The sequence below is a fragment of the Oncorhynchus mykiss genome, chromosome 8 (genome assembly GCF_013265735.2).
Source record: "Oncorhynchus mykiss isolate Arlee chromosome 8, USDA_OmykA_1.1, whole genome shotgun sequence".
NCBI classification, from domain to species: domain Eukaryota; kingdom Metazoa; phylum Chordata; class Actinopteri; order Salmoniformes; family Salmonidae; genus Oncorhynchus; species Oncorhynchus mykiss.
The window spans coordinates 19,545,319-19,562,301 of NC_048572.1; the positions used below are offsets into that span (position 1 = coordinate 19,545,319).

Genomic DNA, 16,983 nt, shown 5'->3' on the forward strand with positions numbered 1-16,983 from the left:
TAGACCGGTGGAAATCTTGTTCCGACCTCCATGTATGTGTGAGAAGCAGAGCGGGTGAACGGATGATCTCCGCATGTGTGGTTCCCACCGTGAAGCATGGAGGAGGAGGTGTGATGGTGTGTGGGTGCTTTGCTGGTGACACTGTGTGATTTATTTATAGTTCAAGGCACACTTAAACAGCATGGCTACAACAGCTGTCTGCAGTGATATGCCATCCCATCTGGTTTGAGCTTCGTGGGACTATCATTTGTTTTTCAACAGGACAATGACCCAATACACCTCCAGGCTGTGTAAGGGCTATTTGACCAAGAAGGAGAGTGGTGGAGTGCTGCATCAGATGACCTGGCCTCCAGAAACACCCGAGCTCAACCCAATTGAGATGGTTTGGGATGAGTTGGACCGCAGAGTGAAGAAAAAGCAGCCAACAAGTGCTCAGCATATGTGGGAACTCCTTCAAGACTGTTGGAAAAGCATTCCAGGTGAAGCTGGTTGAGAGAATGCCAAGAGTGTGCAAAGCTGTCATCAAGGCAAAGGGTGGCTACTTTGAATAATCTAATATATCAAATACATTTTGATTTGTTTAGCACTTTTTTGGTTACTACATGATTCCATAGTTTTGATGTCTTCACTATTATTCTACAATGTAGAAAATAATAAAAATAAAGAAAACCCCATGAATGAGTCCAAACTTTTGACTGGAACTGTATATTAATGCCACAGAATACATAGTGCACAAAACATTAGGAACACCTTCCTAATATTGAGTTGCGCCCCCTTTTGCCCTCAGAACAGCTTCAATTCATCGGGGCAGGGACTCTACAACGTGTCAAAAAAGTTCCACAGGGATGCTGGTCCACGTTGACTCTAATGCTTCCCATAGTTGTCTCAAGTTGGCTGGATGTCCTTTGGGTGGTAGACCATTCTTGATACACACAGGAAACTGTTGAGCGGGGAAAATCCAGCAGCGTTGCAGTTCTTGACACAAACCTGTGCGTCTGGCACCTACTACCATACCCCATTCAAAAGGCACTTAAATATTTTGTCTTTCCCATTCATCCCTGAATGGCACACATACTCAATCCATGTCACAATTGTCTACAAGCTTAAAAATCCTTCTTTAACCGGTCTCCTCCCCTTAATATACACAGATTGAAGTGGATTTAACAAGTGACATCAACACGGGATCATATCTTTCACCTGGGTTCACCTGGTCAGTCTGTACACTCAGTGTATTTGAGATGGTTTGTGTGTTGAATGACTGCACACCACCATGGAATACTTACTGATATTGCCCCCTATTTCATAAAGGCACAGGTCTTCTCTCTTCACAGACACAGAGCTAGAACACACAGATGACATAGTCAGGGATAAATAAAAACCTATGTTACAAATATAGAGTGACATTCCAATACAATGTCAGAGCTATGACATTTTAGTTTTATGTAACAGATGTGGGGAAATCTGAGCCATGCCATGCAGTGTCACTCAACTGAGTTGGAGCAGAAATAACAGTCTCCATAGGCTGCTCAGTTATACCACACACAGGGTGTAAATGTCTCTGTACTGTAATTTAGCTGGACTCAAAATGCAATCCTTTGGTGTATGACGGGCTTGACAGTAGTTCCCCGGGGAGGACATGGACAGTGGAGAGGGAGGGGTGTTGGTCTCACCTCTTCTGGCTGAGGAAGTGACTGAGGACGTCAGACGCCTGCAGCTCTTCAGTCAACTGGACAGCCATGGAGACCTTAGAGAACTGAGGGGCCTGGACCCTGATGACGCCCTGAGAACTACTGTCCGCCTAAGGATAGACAACAGACACGTTTCCGCTAACCATCATAATAGTGTACAAACTATAGTGTAGCTACTGTACTTCATACTACACCAATACAAACTGTACAGCAGCTATATTCTTGTACAACATATCAAGCGTTTCTAGAAAATTGCACTTCAATATCAATATACTTTGAAGGTATTCAAATTCTATGCTAAATTATACAATTTCGTCATAAATCCATATTCTTCATTATTAAGTAATTTTTCAAACAAAAACATTACAGTTCTACATATGTCCACTAGGCGTCACAGGGGAGCCATTCCCTTTTAACTCAGTTGAACCAGGAAGTGCAGAAGGCATTTGAGTTGAGTCATTCACATATTATCCTCTTGATTCACTCAGGAGCATGGGTGTTCCCTCAGCCATAACTGCTTTTCAGTTACCATACACAGGTGCTAGACAGACGGCCTCCTTTGTTTTCTGCTGCTCTCACCTCTGAGGGGGGTTTCTCCTGTTTTTCGGGTTTCTCTCGGTCATAAGCAATCTTCTTTAAGAGTTTCCTCATGGCACGCTCTTTGCTAATTTTCTTCTGGTTCTCCGTGTTTTGTTTCCTGACTTGGTTCATTATGAATTTAGGAATCTGAAGTGAAAAATGTATAATAACATTACAAATATGATACCAAAGTGTAATTTCAACTACAGTAGGCCTCTAAAGTATCTATGTCAAAAAGGTAGAAGACTGGAGCGTACCGTCCAGAGTAGGTTTTGGTATCGGATGAGCAGTCGGACGATGTTGGCGGTCTCTGTGGCCATGGATAATTCCTGCTGCATACTGATCTTGTTGCGGAAGCCTTTAAACATGAATATGTTTGGAGCCATCACCACGGCAACGTTGTTCAAGGTCATCTTGTTCTGCTCTTTGTGGTCTATGACCCTCTGAAGGAACTCCATCAGCGCCTGAAACCATCATAAGATACATTATATTGTGTCCAACAGACACCATGAGTCTACACTGTATTGGCTAGAAAACTAGCACAGAGAAAGCAGTTCTATCTACCTTCAGTACATCACGGCTGGACTCTGGAAGTAGCAGAACCACTAAGTTGAGAGCCTGCAGCTGTTGCGTCTTAGTGGGTAGTTCTGTAAGGCAAGCAATTAAATCACATCCACAATGAATTGGTTTACTAACCCATAGCTCAACATATGATAAAACTCAATGTGAATCAAGCTACATTTGTGAACGAGTATACCACAGGAGGTTGGGGGCACCTTAATTGGGGAAAACGGGCTCGTGGTAATTGCTGGAGCGGAATTAGTTGGTATGGTATCAAATACATCCAACATGCAGGTGTTTGATACCATTCTATTTGTGCCATTCCGGCTATTATTATGAGCCGTTCTTCTCTCAGACGCCTCCTGTGGAGTATACATATAGTGCACCATTGTGAGAAAGTGTGTAGCATAAGGAAAGTCTGGTGCATAATGTAGTGCAGCATATAATGGGACTGACTGAGCACTGCCATGAAAGCAATGAGGTACTCCACAGTGAGCAGTGGGTGGGGCAGCTCCCTGATGAAGAGCTTGAGCAGGCTGGCTGCATCGTGCTGCTTCAGACTCTCCCATGAGAACAGGCCCTCATAGAACTTCCCCTCCAGCTCCACATGCACCGCCTGCCAACAGGACACATATGTTAATATACACACATACATTGTAGGCTTCATCACATAGGCCTACAGTACAACACTCATCATAAATTCCACACAGTCTGTCACCACACCAGCCCCTCCGTTAGCCAAATGTTCATTTCTCTATTGCTACATTATGCTGATTTTACAGCATGCAAATCCTTGCCCAGACATCGTATAGGCATAAACCATAAACCATCTATCAACAATGATGAACAATGACCTTGACTCTTGTGGCTGATCCGGGTATCCGTAGAAGCCACTCTGTGTCCAGACCTTCCTCCTCTATGTGAAAGATCAGCTGGAAACAATAGAACACTCTTATAAGCTTTAACCACCAAATCAACAGCACACATGAGAATACCATCACCACTACAGCAAACTGCAGAGATTTCTACTTCAGGGCACACATTTAGACATACCGTAGGATTAAAGTGAACCGGGATCAGATTACAGTGCACCAGGATCCCTAACTGTGTTACTGAGAGGTTGTGCTGCTCACCCTCTGCAGTATGATTGGCACCTTGGTCCCTGGCTGTCTCCTCTGGTCCTGCTCCAATAGGGTGGCCAGGGGAACTCCAAACAGGCCAGACTCTAGAACACAGACACAACAAACATAATATCCTCAGAGCTTCCTGAGACTAAGGGGGCTTTCACACCAAATTGGTTTGTAGTGTTTTTTCCAAACCCTGGCGTGTTTTCCCCCTTAGTTCGGTTCGTTTGGACAGGTGTGAACACTCTATCCGCACTCGGGAGCGCACTAAACAATACACCATGGTTCGCTCAAAAAGGGTGGTCCATTCGTACCATGGTGTGTTTCGCTACAGGTGGGAACACAGTCCGGACCAAATACAGGGAAAGAACCACTTGAATGCGAGCATTGGATTAAATAACTTCAAATACCTGAAACATTATGTGAGTAGCAGAGCATTTATGATTATTGTGCCGTTTCCTCCCATATGTTGTACTAGGCCTATGAAGTTTGATAATCGTAGATGGATTTAACGTGAGCATTTTTCTCCAATAAACAAATTACCTGCATGAACACATGTTTAGGCATTTTAGTTTGTTTGACATTTGGCAATGTGAAACCAACCAAATGAAAAAATGTAACAAATAATTAAACTCTGATTCGAACTATAGCTCAAAATGGGATAGTTAATGGGATAGTTATTAGGGCACTTAGATATACTGTTATATAGTACTTCCATGCTAACAGTTGTAGCATACTGGCTCACCTTTGACCTTGAGTTTGACTGCTTTGTGGGCCTTGAGGTCGATGCCTGCCGTGTCAAACAGAGCGGTCATCTCTATCAGTACCAGGCGGTGCACCTTCTTCATATCCTGAGGGGACAGGTCCCCCATCTTGGTCAGCCCAGTCTTGTCTCTGCTTAGCTTGAAGTTCTGTCACACAGAGAAGACAGAAGCAGAAGTTAACATAGGCAAGTTAGCAAACCCGACATAATTTGAGTATCTGTGGTTATACTTTAATGTCACCACCAGGTGTCCCTAGAGCAAGAGACAAATGCACAAGTAGGCTAGAATAGTTTGGACTGTGAAATGTATTAGACAAAAAGTACTCAAAAGGTTCTGATTGATCATCTGTGCAAACGGCAGCATTCAATGTCATATAAAACTTACACTAGTACACAAGCAGGGGGGGGGATATAAGAAACAAGACATAAGAAAGCTCAGGATTTGTGTTGTTGTTGTTGTTGACATTTCTTTGGGCAAAAAACTACTTCCATAGTTCCATTCATTTTTTAAACCAATACCGATTTACATTCAGACGATTCCCGTGACGCCTGTGAGGGTAGTAGAACAAACGGAGAACACTGTCGTGTTCCTGAGAGTTCATTCGTTTGAAGCCCTAACGGTTCGGATGCTACAGACAGAAGTTGGCACAGACTTCAGATGAGGCCCCTGGGGCCCATGGGAGTCATGGGCAAAACGGAGAACACCATCGTGTTCGTGAGTCTCCTCTTTCCATACAGTGGTCATATTAGTTGGGATGCTACATTAGTTTTCGTGAGAGGAACGATTTTCAGGATGTCTCTTGATCTGGCAAACACCGCTGTAGTAGCTCTGCCACTTTCTACCGCGGATGCGTAAGGCCAACATACTATGCCTTCAGGAAGTATTTTTCCACATTTTGTTGTGCTACATCCTGAATTTAAAATATATATTTTTTGTCACTGGCCTACACACAATACCCTATAATGTTAAAGTGCAATTATGTTTTGTTCAGAAATGTTTACAAATTAATAAACTAATTATAAATTACATAAATTAAAAATTTATAAAAAATGAAAATAAATATCTTGAGTCAATCCTTTTTGTTATGACAATCTTAAATAAGTTCAGGAGTAAACATTCGCTTAACAAGTCACAGAATGAGTTGCATGGACTCATTCTGTGTGTAATAATAGTGCTTAACATGATTTTTGAATAACTACCTCTTCTCTGTCCCCCACATATACAATTTTCTGTAAGGTCCCTCAGTCGAGCAGTGAATTTCAAACACAGATTTAACCACAAAGACCAGGGAGGTTTTGCAATGCCACAAAAAGAAGGGCACCTATTGGCAGATAAAATAAATAGACACTGACTATCCCTTTGAGCATGGTGAAGTTATTAATTACACTTTGGATGGTGTATCAATACAAAGTGTTATGTTTGGGGAAAATCCAATAAATCACATGAATATCTTCATATCTTCAAGCATAGTGGTGGCTGCGTCATGTTATGGGTATGCTTGTAATCATTAAGGATTGGGGAGTTTCAGGATTAAAAAAAACAGAATGTAGTAAGCACCGGCAAAATCCCAGAGGAAAACCTGGTTCAGTCTGCTTTCCACCAGACACTGGGAGATGAATTTACCTTTCAGCAGGACAATAACCTAAAACACAAGGCCAAATCTACACAAGTTGTTTACTAAGAAGACAGTGAATGTTTCTCTGAGTGGCTGAGTTACAGTTTTGACATAAATCTACTTGAAAATCTATGGCAAGACCTGAAAGTGGTTGTCTAGCAATGATCAACAACCATTTGATAGAGCTTGAAGAATTTTGAAAATAATAATCAGCAAATGTTGCACAATCCATGTGTGGAAAGCTCTTAGAGTGTAATCAATGCCAAAAGTGTTTCTACAAATTATTGACTCAGGGGTGTGAATACTTATGTAAATGAGATATTTATGTATTTCATTTTCAATAAATGTAATTTTTGAATATAAACTTGTTTTCACTTTGTGATTATGGGGTACTGTGTGTAGATAAATCTATTTAATACATTTTGAATTCAGGCTGTATACAACAAAATGTGAAATAAATCAAGGAGTATGAATACTTTCTGATGGCACTGTAGGCGAATGCGGTGGATTGAGACGCAGCCCATACAAAAAAATGTATATCTCTAGTTTAAACAGACGGATTTCAACGGGAATTGTTTATTATGTTAATTATACTGAACAAAAATATAAATGCAACATGCAACAACTTCAAAGATTTTTCTGAGTTACATTTTAGTTCATATGAGTTAATGAGGAAATCAGTCAATTGAAATAAATAAATTAGGCCCTAATCTATGGATTTCACATGACTAGGAATACAGAAATGCATCTGTTGGTCACAGATACCTTTTAAAAAAGTAACCTAATAATGGGCCTCAAGATCTCGTCACTGTATTTTTGTGCATTCAAATTGCCACTCGATAAAATGCAATTGTGTTTGTTGTCCGTAGCTAATGCCTGCCCATACTATAACCCTGCCACCACCATGGGGCACTCTGTTCACAACGTTGAGATCAACAAACCACACGCCCACATGATGCCACACACATGGTCTGCGGTTGTGAGGGCGGTTGGACGTATTGTCAAATTCTCTAAAACGACGTTGGAGATGGCTTTTTTTAGAGAAATTAACATTAAATTATCTGGCAAAAGCTCTGGTGGACATTCCTGCAGTCAGCACGCCAATTGCACACTCCCTCAACTTGAGACATCTTTGGCATTGTGTTGTGTGACAAAACTGCACATTTTAGAGTGGCCTTTTATTGTCCCCATTACAGGATGCACCGGTGTAATGATCATGCTGTTTAATCAGGTTATTGATATGCCACACCTGTCAGGTGGATGGATTGTCTTGGCAAAGGAGAAATGCTCACTAACAGGGATCTAAACAAATGTGTGCACAAAATATGAGAGAAATAAGCTTTTTGTGCATACAGAACATTTCTGGTATCTTTTATTTCAGCTCATGAAACATGGGACCAACACTTTACATGTTGTGTGTATATTTTTGACGAGTGACACTTCCTGTTTTGACATGTAAACTTTACTCCAGCTGAGAGGCTCAGTCAATCTGTGTGGTGGTGTTAATGTTTACTCACAGGTAGCTTATCGTCTGTGTCCGTCAGAGCCTCACTGCTGGCCTTTGAGTCCACCTTATAGATGAGGGCCTGATCAGAGAAGGACAGCTCTAGGTTGATGTCAGTCTCAGGTTCAGACACACTCTGCTCAGAAGGGCCAGCCCCATTCCCCTGCCCCACCACCTGACCTGTACACACACGCACACGCACACACACACACACACACACACACACACCAGTGTGAATCTGAGCCATGGACATGCCAAACGTTGTCAATAAGCTAGATTGAATTCACTATTGATAAGACTTAAAAATAGTAATTAATTATAATATAATTTGAATCAAAATGAAACAACAACTTGTTTTAATATATACTATGTCAAAATACCGTTACAGGCACCATAATTGCTCCCCGTGGGCATATCATATTAAGGTAGACTATGGAGGCTTTTACGAACATCCAAATGAATAACGAGTGCAGGCTAAAATAATGATAAAAAGGGGAGGTCCGCTCACTGTTTTGCTGCTTCCATTTATTTCCAAGCAGTCTTATTTCAACCCTTTATTGTTATGCTGCTATTTGGCGAATGCATTTGGCAGGACAAAAAAACAGCCTTCATTGAGGGGAGGCTATAACTGGTTTTTAATCAAATGAAAAACAAGCCATCTGTTTTTAAAAACAACAACATTTCTAAATAGGATGGGGTCAAGAAGCATGATATCATAAATCACATCACTTGTTCCATGGCACTGTGGCAACACGTAGGCCTAAATGTCTTTACGCATTACATTTGTACGTCTTTACAAAATACTACGCTCCTGTCAATTGTATCGTTGCCTATGTGCGAGGCACATTCTCAAAATAATCTGCCGTTGTTATGGCATTATAGGACTGAATAGCTTGGAGGATCACGTCTTTGGTAATCGGATGAGGGGTACTCTTTGAAAATGGGGAAGGATAGCCTACTTGAACAAGCAAAGTGAAGTATTCAGGTATGTGAATTGTGAATCATGAAAAAGCACGAGGGCAAAAACCTCCAAAATATTTCAAGGCACTCTCAGTAGACCATTTAAGACCCCTTTACTCAAAACTTGGCTAATGGAGTGGCAGGTAGCCTAGTTAGACCGTTGGGTCAGTAACCGAAAGGTCTCTGGTTCGAATACCCGGAACCGACAAGGACAAAAATCTGTCTATGTGTCCTTGGGCAAGGCATTTAACCTTCATTTGCTCCGAACAACTATGACTGACCCCGTAAAACAACACATTTCACAGCACCTATCTGGTGTATGTAACAATAAAACATATTAAAAAGATGCACCTATGTGAAACCATCCTTGATTAAAGGGATATTTTGGGATTTTGGCAATGAGTCCCTTTATCTACCCCCCAGGGTCAGGTGAACTTGTGGATGACTGGACGTCTATGAGTATCTACTAGCATGCTAGCAGATACCCATAGACTTCCAATCACTGTGCAAATTCTAGTTAGCATTGGCTAGTGAAAATACCTCTAAATGGTATCCACGAGTTCATCTGACTCTGGGGAATTAGATAAAGGGCATTATTGCCTCATAAACGAAATGGGGGGGAAAGCAATCGTTTTTTTATGTTTCGAAAAATACGAGATTCACCAGCATAAAAGGCACACCTCTCTTTCAATGGGCACTGAGAGTCACGGCAGGACAGGCTGCGCTGCCTCTCTCAAAATCAATGCCATTATCAACTGCGTTACCGTTAAGACCTGCTTTTTGGGGGTCTTAAAACTTCCCTTTAGTGCTGCATGAAATTTTCACTTTTGCGCTTGATTTTAAGGACACACCTCAAATGTTGCCAGTGTGCCAGTTTTTACATGATGAAATTGACCCTTGCGCCTACTAGAACTTGTGGTACATACCATCTGTCGTAATATTCATTTTTCTGTTTTCACTTCTCTCTGTTGACTTTGCTTCATCCTCCTGCAACATAATACAGAACAAAAACAGGCTCTCATCAGAATTCAATATAGCTTATTTTGCACAATTAATGAATCAAACAAGTTTATGTAACTGCTGATATTGTAGAAAGTCGATATGTTTCTATTACCAATTGTGAACAGACTAAAGACAAGACTCTCATTAGGACAAGATATCCAGTTACCTATTACCTCACATTCTGGTGTCCATTAACCGACAATCTCCATGTGATTAGTAATGATGTTAACTGACTGTGGTACACAAGTCAATGGGTTCTTTCTGCAGTGAAGCATCTCAGGCATGACTGAGTTCTAAAACCAGGTTTGTGCGTGTTAACAGGACTTGTGGTAGGCTGACCTTTGACTCCAGTGTGCCTGGGAGTTTGAAGATGTCTCTGACGTCAGGTATGTGGTGCTGCTTGTTCCTCTTCCTGATGGTTTCAAAACGTTTCTCCACGGCGGCAGCCTGTGTGCGCGTCAGTGTGAACAACAGCCCCATCATGTCCTCGGGGTCCGACGCCGACTCGTCAAACAGAGTGGCCAGCCCTGCCTCAGTCAGCCATGCCTTCTCCTGTTCCCCCTCTACAGACAGACAGATGCACAAGTTCAGTTAGGTTGAGTCATATCCGTTGATGATACACCAAAAGAGCTGTAGGTCTAGGTCTAAAGACTGTAATTCTAGGTCTAAAGACTGAATAATAAAGATACAAACTAATTCATAGATTATTTCTGTATAATTACCATTATATTATGCAATTTCTATGTACCGAGGAGTGGGAATAGAAACAGGGAAGGATGTCTCACTCCTAACCCCTTACTCCCAAACTTTTTTGTCCCACGACCCCATTTTGATCAAAAAATTATCGCAACCCATGTGGACCATGTGTAATTAACAGCCAATGATAATTTGATAATTTGTGTGTGGGGGGGGGGGGGGGGGGGGGCTATGACAATCAATTGAAAAAACATTCTAACAGTATTTCTGATTGTCTTCAACTCACCATCACATACTTTTAATGTGGGGCTAATTTGTCTGACGTAATGTGTCTTATCTCACCACCACTAATGAAATAGTTGTGCTTGATGACGGTTTTGTTGGAGCTTCTCAAAGTCAGGGGGCGCGGTCGACAGTAATCACGTCATCTCTGCGTTCACATTCAACCCGGATCGACATTTGGTTTTAACGCAGAGCACTGAAACCAGCTTCACACAGATATGAGCTGGCGAAGGGTACCATGAGTTTTAATCCTAAACGGGAGACAGCAGGATATTCCCTTTGAGTCAGGAACCAAAATTCTTCTGTAGTGACACGTGAATGTGTTGTCTGCAGCATTCGGTCACATGACAGCTCGATCAGCTGTTCGACTTCACTTAACGGCATGTCAACTGAACCATTCAAACGGATTGGGAAGTAAGTCCCAAAGTGCTCTTCCAAGCGTTGGAGGTGAGCAGTGTTGACTAGTGTGGGACACTTACTGATGCTGTTAGAAACATGCACAGCTGAGGGAAGGTTGCATGGTTCGCTTTCGAAAAACACTCTCTCCAATAAGAATTCTTTCCTCTGAATCCACTGATCATCTGTAGAACGTTTTTGTATTTCCCCTGCATGCTTGCGTTCAGTTCGTTCCCAAATACTGTATGTCTGTTACATAGGCAAGGAGACATTTCATTTTCATTACATCCATTGTGAATGATAGTTCCTCTCTCAATGCAAAAAATCCCCCAACATTAATTGCGAACAAAGGTAAATCCATGGGCATCTCAGCCCTCACAGCTAACGTCCATTTGGAGATCATAAACTGGGGATTTTGAGTCGTTCAGTCAGAGTTTCCTCTTGATTGCTAGCAATAGCATCAATTATTTGTTTAACAATGTTATCTGACAAAGGTATTGATGTGTTTGTGTGCCTCTGTCACCCCACACATTGTTTTCACCATATCAATTGCGGCCAGTAATATCAAAGTCTCTGCAATAGTGTGTGGTTTCATAGTGTAACAGGCCTAGCCATTCTCCGTGGGAATAGTTCAAGTGCAACGGTCAAGTGCAGCATTTTCCTATGATCTAAGAGCGCTCTCTGGTTGAATTTAATAATTTTAATTTAGATTTTTAAGGTTAACCACATTCCAATGATTTTGAGATAGACTATATTATAATAATTTTTGGGGGGTTGTTGTTTTTCAGAATTTTGGGAATTCTCTCGCGACCCAATTTACATATCAGGTGACCCTTAGTTTGGGAACCGCTGCCTTAACCGGTCATACACCAACACTCTTGATATAATAAATAACAGAAGGAAGTTCCTACGTTTCTTGCTTCAGACAAAACAATGCATTTCGACTTTATAAACAAACTTCTGCAGGGCTTATTATAGGCATTTCCTGACCCTGTAGGATCAAGCCAGGCTATTGTATTTTGTGGATGAAAGAAATGAGTTATCATTATGTCATTGGAACGGACCAGTATGTACTGCATGTGCTCTACTAAAAGAATCCTTTCAGACAGTGATCTAGGTAAATCACAGTCATATACTGTACCATAGAAATAGAATGAATTCATTATATTTCTAATGTACATAGTACATACTCACTGGCAGACTTACCGTTAGGTAGAAGAGGCAATTGCATCAAGTGGCCTCGTAAGCTGGGCATAATGAAAAAATATGTATTTATTATTATTTCTCCGCTAAAGCCCCCCTTGCTCAGCTCATCACTCTCATTCGATCTTGTTTCAGCAGGTTGGTCTAAAATGTTACTTTGAAGCAGCAGGGCATATAGTCCTTCCACTATAACAACCCCATCTCATCTCTACTTCAATTGACACTCCTGCTATAGTGTAGAGCTCCATACCATCAGGCAACTTCAGCTGCACCACCTCCTGTGGCTCTGCATCCCCCTTTCCCTCGCCGCTAAGGGTGATGTTCTCCACCTCTGTCCAGTATTCATCCATTAACAGCTCGTCCAGCTCGTCCCGGGAGTTATAGCAGTGGTATGGGGGCTTTCCTGAGGCATTTTTGAGCCGGCTCTGGACACTGTAGAGGCCTGTCCTGCGACTGAGGAAGAAAGAGGGACAAAGTACGAGGACTAGTTCAGTGTGAATTTTATTAGGGTTTAAGTGAGTTATAAATACTACAAGCCATACCATACAACAATGTGTTGAATTTCCAATCTGAACTCGGTAAATATTTTTTAATTGCAACTCTGTGAATGCTGTGTTGTCGTCACATATGGTTGTATTTTCCGCATAGAAGTTAGTTTAGCATGAACGTGAAGGGTTAACTAATTTCAGTAATTCAATGCAGAACTGTTTTCCTCTGACCGAGTCACACTAAAACAAGGAGTTCTGTGCACCCCTGCTGTTACCTGCTGTTAGCTGCTGTTAGCTGCTTGTTAGCTGCTTGTTAGCTGGCCCAGGACCAGCCCCTATATTGACCTATTACAAAATGCCAAGTTAGTAGTTTAAAGCTGTAATCCATACTGGTGAAACAGCCACATCCGTTTGAGATATTAAAACAACTAAGTTACAGCAAACAACGAACACAGTTTTTTTTTAATTGCACATGCAATAAGCATTTCACTGTTGTATTCGGCGCACGTGACAAATAAACTTTGATTTGATTTGAACTGCATGTAGTTTTATTTCATATATATCTATATATTTTTTAAATAACAACGACCGTGGGGCAGACAGTGGCGCTAATTTGCACTAATGCGGATTCCATCTTTAAGGTGATACAGCCCGACAGGATGCTCTCGATTGTGCATCTGTAGAAGTTTGTGAGTGCTCTTGGAGACAAGCCTCCTGAGGTTGAAGAGGCGCTGCGGCGCCTTCTTCACAACGCTGTCTGTGTGGGTGGACCAATTCAGTTTGTCTGTGATGTGTACGCCGAGTAACTTAAAACTTACTACCCTCTCCACTACTGTCCCGTCGATGTGGATAGGGGGGTGCTCCATCTACTGTTTTCTGAAGTCCACGATCATCTCCTTTGTTTTGTTGACGTTGAGTGTGAGGTTATTTTCCTGACACCACACTCCCGAGGGCCCTCACCTCCTCCCTGTAGGCCGTCTCGTCGTTGTTGGTAATCAAGCCTACCGCTGTAGTGTCGTCCGCAAACTTGATGATTGAGTTGGAGGCGTGGATGGCCACGCAGTCGTGGATGAACAGGGAGTACAGGAGAGGGCTCAGAACGCACCCTTGTGAGGCCCCAATGTTGAGGATCAGCGGGATGGAGATGTTGTTACCTACCCTCACCACCTGGGGGCGGCCCGTCAGGAAGTCCAGTACCCAGTTGCACAGGGCAGGGTCGAGACCCAGGGTCTCGAGCTTGATGACGAGTTTGGAGGGTACTATGGTGTTAAATGCTGAGCTGTAGTCGATGAACAGCATTCTCACATAGGTATTCCTCTTGTCCAGATGGGTTAGGGCAGTGTGCAGTGTGGTTGAGATTGCGTCATCTGTGGACCTATTGGGGCGGTAAGCAAATTGGAGTGGGTCTAGGGTGTCAGGTAGGGTGGAGGTGATATGGTCCTTGACTAGTCTCTCAAAGCACTTCATGATGACGGAAGTTAGTGCTACGGGGCGGAAGTCGTTTAACTTAGTTACCTTACCTTAGCTTTCTTGGGAACAGGAACAATGGTGGCCCTCTTGAAGCATGTGGGAACAGCAGACTGGGAAAAGGATTGATTGAATATGTCCGTAAACACACCAGCCAGCTGGTCCGCGCATGCCCTGAGGACGCGGCTGGGGATGCCGTCTGGGCCTGTAGCCCTGCGAGGGTTAACACGTTTAAATGTTTTACTCACGTCGGCTGCAGTGAAGGAGTGTCCAAAAGTTTTGGTAGCGGGCCGTGTCAGTGGCACTGTATTGTCCTCAAAGCGAGCAAAGAAGTTATTTAGTCTGTCTGGGAGCAAGACATCCTGGTCTGCGACGGGGCTGGTTTTCTTTTTGTAATCCGTGATTGACTGTAGACCCTGCCACATACCTCTTGTGTCTGAGCCGTTGAATTACTTTGTCTCTATACTGACGCTTAGCTTGTTTGATTGCCTTGCGGAGGGAATATCTACACTGTTTGTATTCGGTCATGTTTCAGGTCACCTTGCCCTGGTTAAAATCAGTTGTTCGCGCTTTCAGTTTTGCGCGAATGCTGCCATCAATCCACGGTTTCTGGTTTGGGAATGTTTTAATAGACGCTGTGGGTACGACATCGCCGGTGCACTTTTTAATAAACTCGCTCACCAAATCAGCGTATTCGTCAATGTTGTTGTTGGACGCAATGCGGAACATATCCCAATCCACGTGATCAAAGCAGTCTTGAAGCGTGGAATCAGATTGGTCAGACCAGCGTTGAACAGACCTGAGCGCGGGAGCTCAGCTCTCTGTCTATAGGCTGGAAGCAACAAAATGGAGTACTTTTCCTCCTCTGCTGAAAAAATCCTAGGGGAAACACTGAAGAGGACTCCTGATGGGCATCAGAGAGCGGCTAACCTCCCCTCCCCCTATAATCTCTGGTGGTTGCACTTAAAGGGACGCCTAGAGTGGCGTTTTATCAAACCTCAGCAGTTTTACATTCCTTAATGACTGCTACTGCTTTATACACTCGATACTAAACACAGTCAATCTGGGTCATGCCAGGCTACACCTTGGCTTAAATGCAGCAGTCAGCAGTAAGATTTGTTTTACACTACCAAGGTGTCAGCATGCAAGGAGAAATATGTGATGACCTCAATACAAATTAGCCAAGATAATTCCAGTTTAGTGTTCTTCACGGCTGTCTTTCTTGCAGTGAATTGTCATAAACAGGACGGAAGACAAATGAGCTGCAGGCCTTAAAGGCTGTTAGGTCTCACCTAAAGGTCTGTGGAGGTGGTCAAATGAGTATCAGCTCCCTCCTAGCCACAGGACAGGATATCAGTAATACCTGAAATTTCTGGCCCTGGATAAATAACATACAGTACCTGCACAAATCTGAAATTCAGAGAGTGTTGGGGAAATGCTCTCACAAAGCAATTGCTCTGTCTATTTTATTTCTAGTTTGCTTTGATATTTCCACCATGTTTCAATTTTAAAAGAATAAGTGCTGTAATGTTTTTTATTCAAATGTTCAGCCGTGTAATTACCTTTTATGGGGAACAACCCAAAACACAGCACACATATTTGGTTTAGAGGGGCATTTTAATAAACACAACAACCACCAGAAAATGCAGCGAGAAAGAGGAAAGTGTTTCACTGTTAGTAGGTAATCCATCCCAAGTCAGAAATATCTCCCCCGTTAAGAGAAATGATGCAAGGTTTGAACACAGCCACTCAAGATGACCAGGAAGGAAACCAAGTATAACAACAATGCAAACAGCACCAATGTTATCCCACAGCCAGCCCCATTCCATTGAAAGGTCAGCTATTTTGCTGGCTCCAAGATTGACAAACTGCCAGTGCACAAGGACAAAAGGGGAAACAATTTAGTCTTTCTCTAGTGTTTTGCCTTGTCATTTTGCAAACAGACACAAATCCGAGGAGCCATAGTAATACAGTCATACAGAAGATCTGACAGTACAGGTCAGATCAGGGGCACACAGGTATACTGTCCCCTCCGAGGCTTACTAAATCTGAGACTGTGTGGTAAAAAAGTATTTCTACGTAGTGACAGAAAATGCATGCTTTAGCATGGAAACAGGGAATTACAGTACTATCAATCACATGCACTAGCAATCAAGTTTCACTTAACTCATAATACACATTTCAAACATCCACTACGGTTAATACAAGGGCCTATGCCTGTTGGTTACTGCGACAACCCCAACAGAGACATGGAATGTTACTGCTGGGGTTCTATCTGTCTGGCCCTCTACTCTTCTGTAGTGTACACTCTCAGAGGACATCTCATTTCCAGAAGAGTGGAGAATTGGCTGGGTTTACTACTGATAACATGTGGGGGCAAATACTGTAGTACCTAGTGAATGGATGCACCATGGAAACAGTTCCAAGGAATTGAGGCAAAGCTGTACTGGACAGACTGCATGGGAAAGCCCCCAGTGATGGGTTCTGGGAGGTTGTGTTTTGAGATACTGTATGTTCTTTTGTGTAAAAATAATTGCTTGATTGTATTTCTTTGTATTCCTCAAATATAAAATATGTTGTTTTACTCCATTGTTTGTAAATTGTAAACAAACACTGTACACCTTCAAAACATGGTTAAAACTAGGGTTTCAAAG

The 16,983-nt window shown here is 42.5% G+C and overlaps 1 protein-coding gene across 2 annotated transcripts in view; it reads right to left on the reverse strand.

Moving 5' to 3' along the window:
• The window catches only part of LOC110529550 (rho GTPase-activating protein 18), a 42,479-nt gene that overhangs the window by 3,371 nt on the left and 22,125 nt on the right, over positions 1-16,983 (reverse strand). The window contains exons 1-14 of one of the 2 annotated variants that reach the window (XM_021611810.2): positions 12,625-12,763; positions 12,378-12,418; positions 10,137-10,360; positions 9,722-9,782; positions 7,849-8,015; positions 4,698-4,863; positions 3,962-4,053; positions 3,683-3,760; positions 3,285-3,444; positions 2,832-2,914; positions 2,525-2,731; positions 2,268-2,414; positions 1,671-1,798; positions 1,284-1,339 (exon numbers count right to left, since the gene is read on the reverse strand). In XM_021611810.2, coding sequence (XP_021467485.2) covers positions 1,284-1,339; positions 1,671-1,798; positions 2,268-2,414; positions 2,525-2,731; positions 2,832-2,914; positions 3,285-3,444; positions 3,683-3,760; positions 3,962-4,053; positions 4,698-4,863; positions 7,849-8,015; positions 9,722-9,782; positions 10,137-10,360; positions 12,378-12,402 — 1,594 coding nt within the window. In that variant the 5' untranslated portion in view covers positions 12,403-12,418; positions 12,625-12,763. Of the gene's footprint in view, positions 1-1,283; positions 1,340-1,670; positions 1,799-2,267; positions 2,415-2,524; positions 2,732-2,831; positions 2,915-3,284; positions 3,445-3,682; positions 3,761-3,961; positions 4,054-4,697; positions 4,864-7,848; positions 8,016-9,721; positions 9,783-10,136; positions 10,361-12,377; positions 12,419-12,624; positions 12,828-16,983 lie in introns of those variants that run through there. The other variant, XM_021611809.2, reaches the window with a different exon arrangement.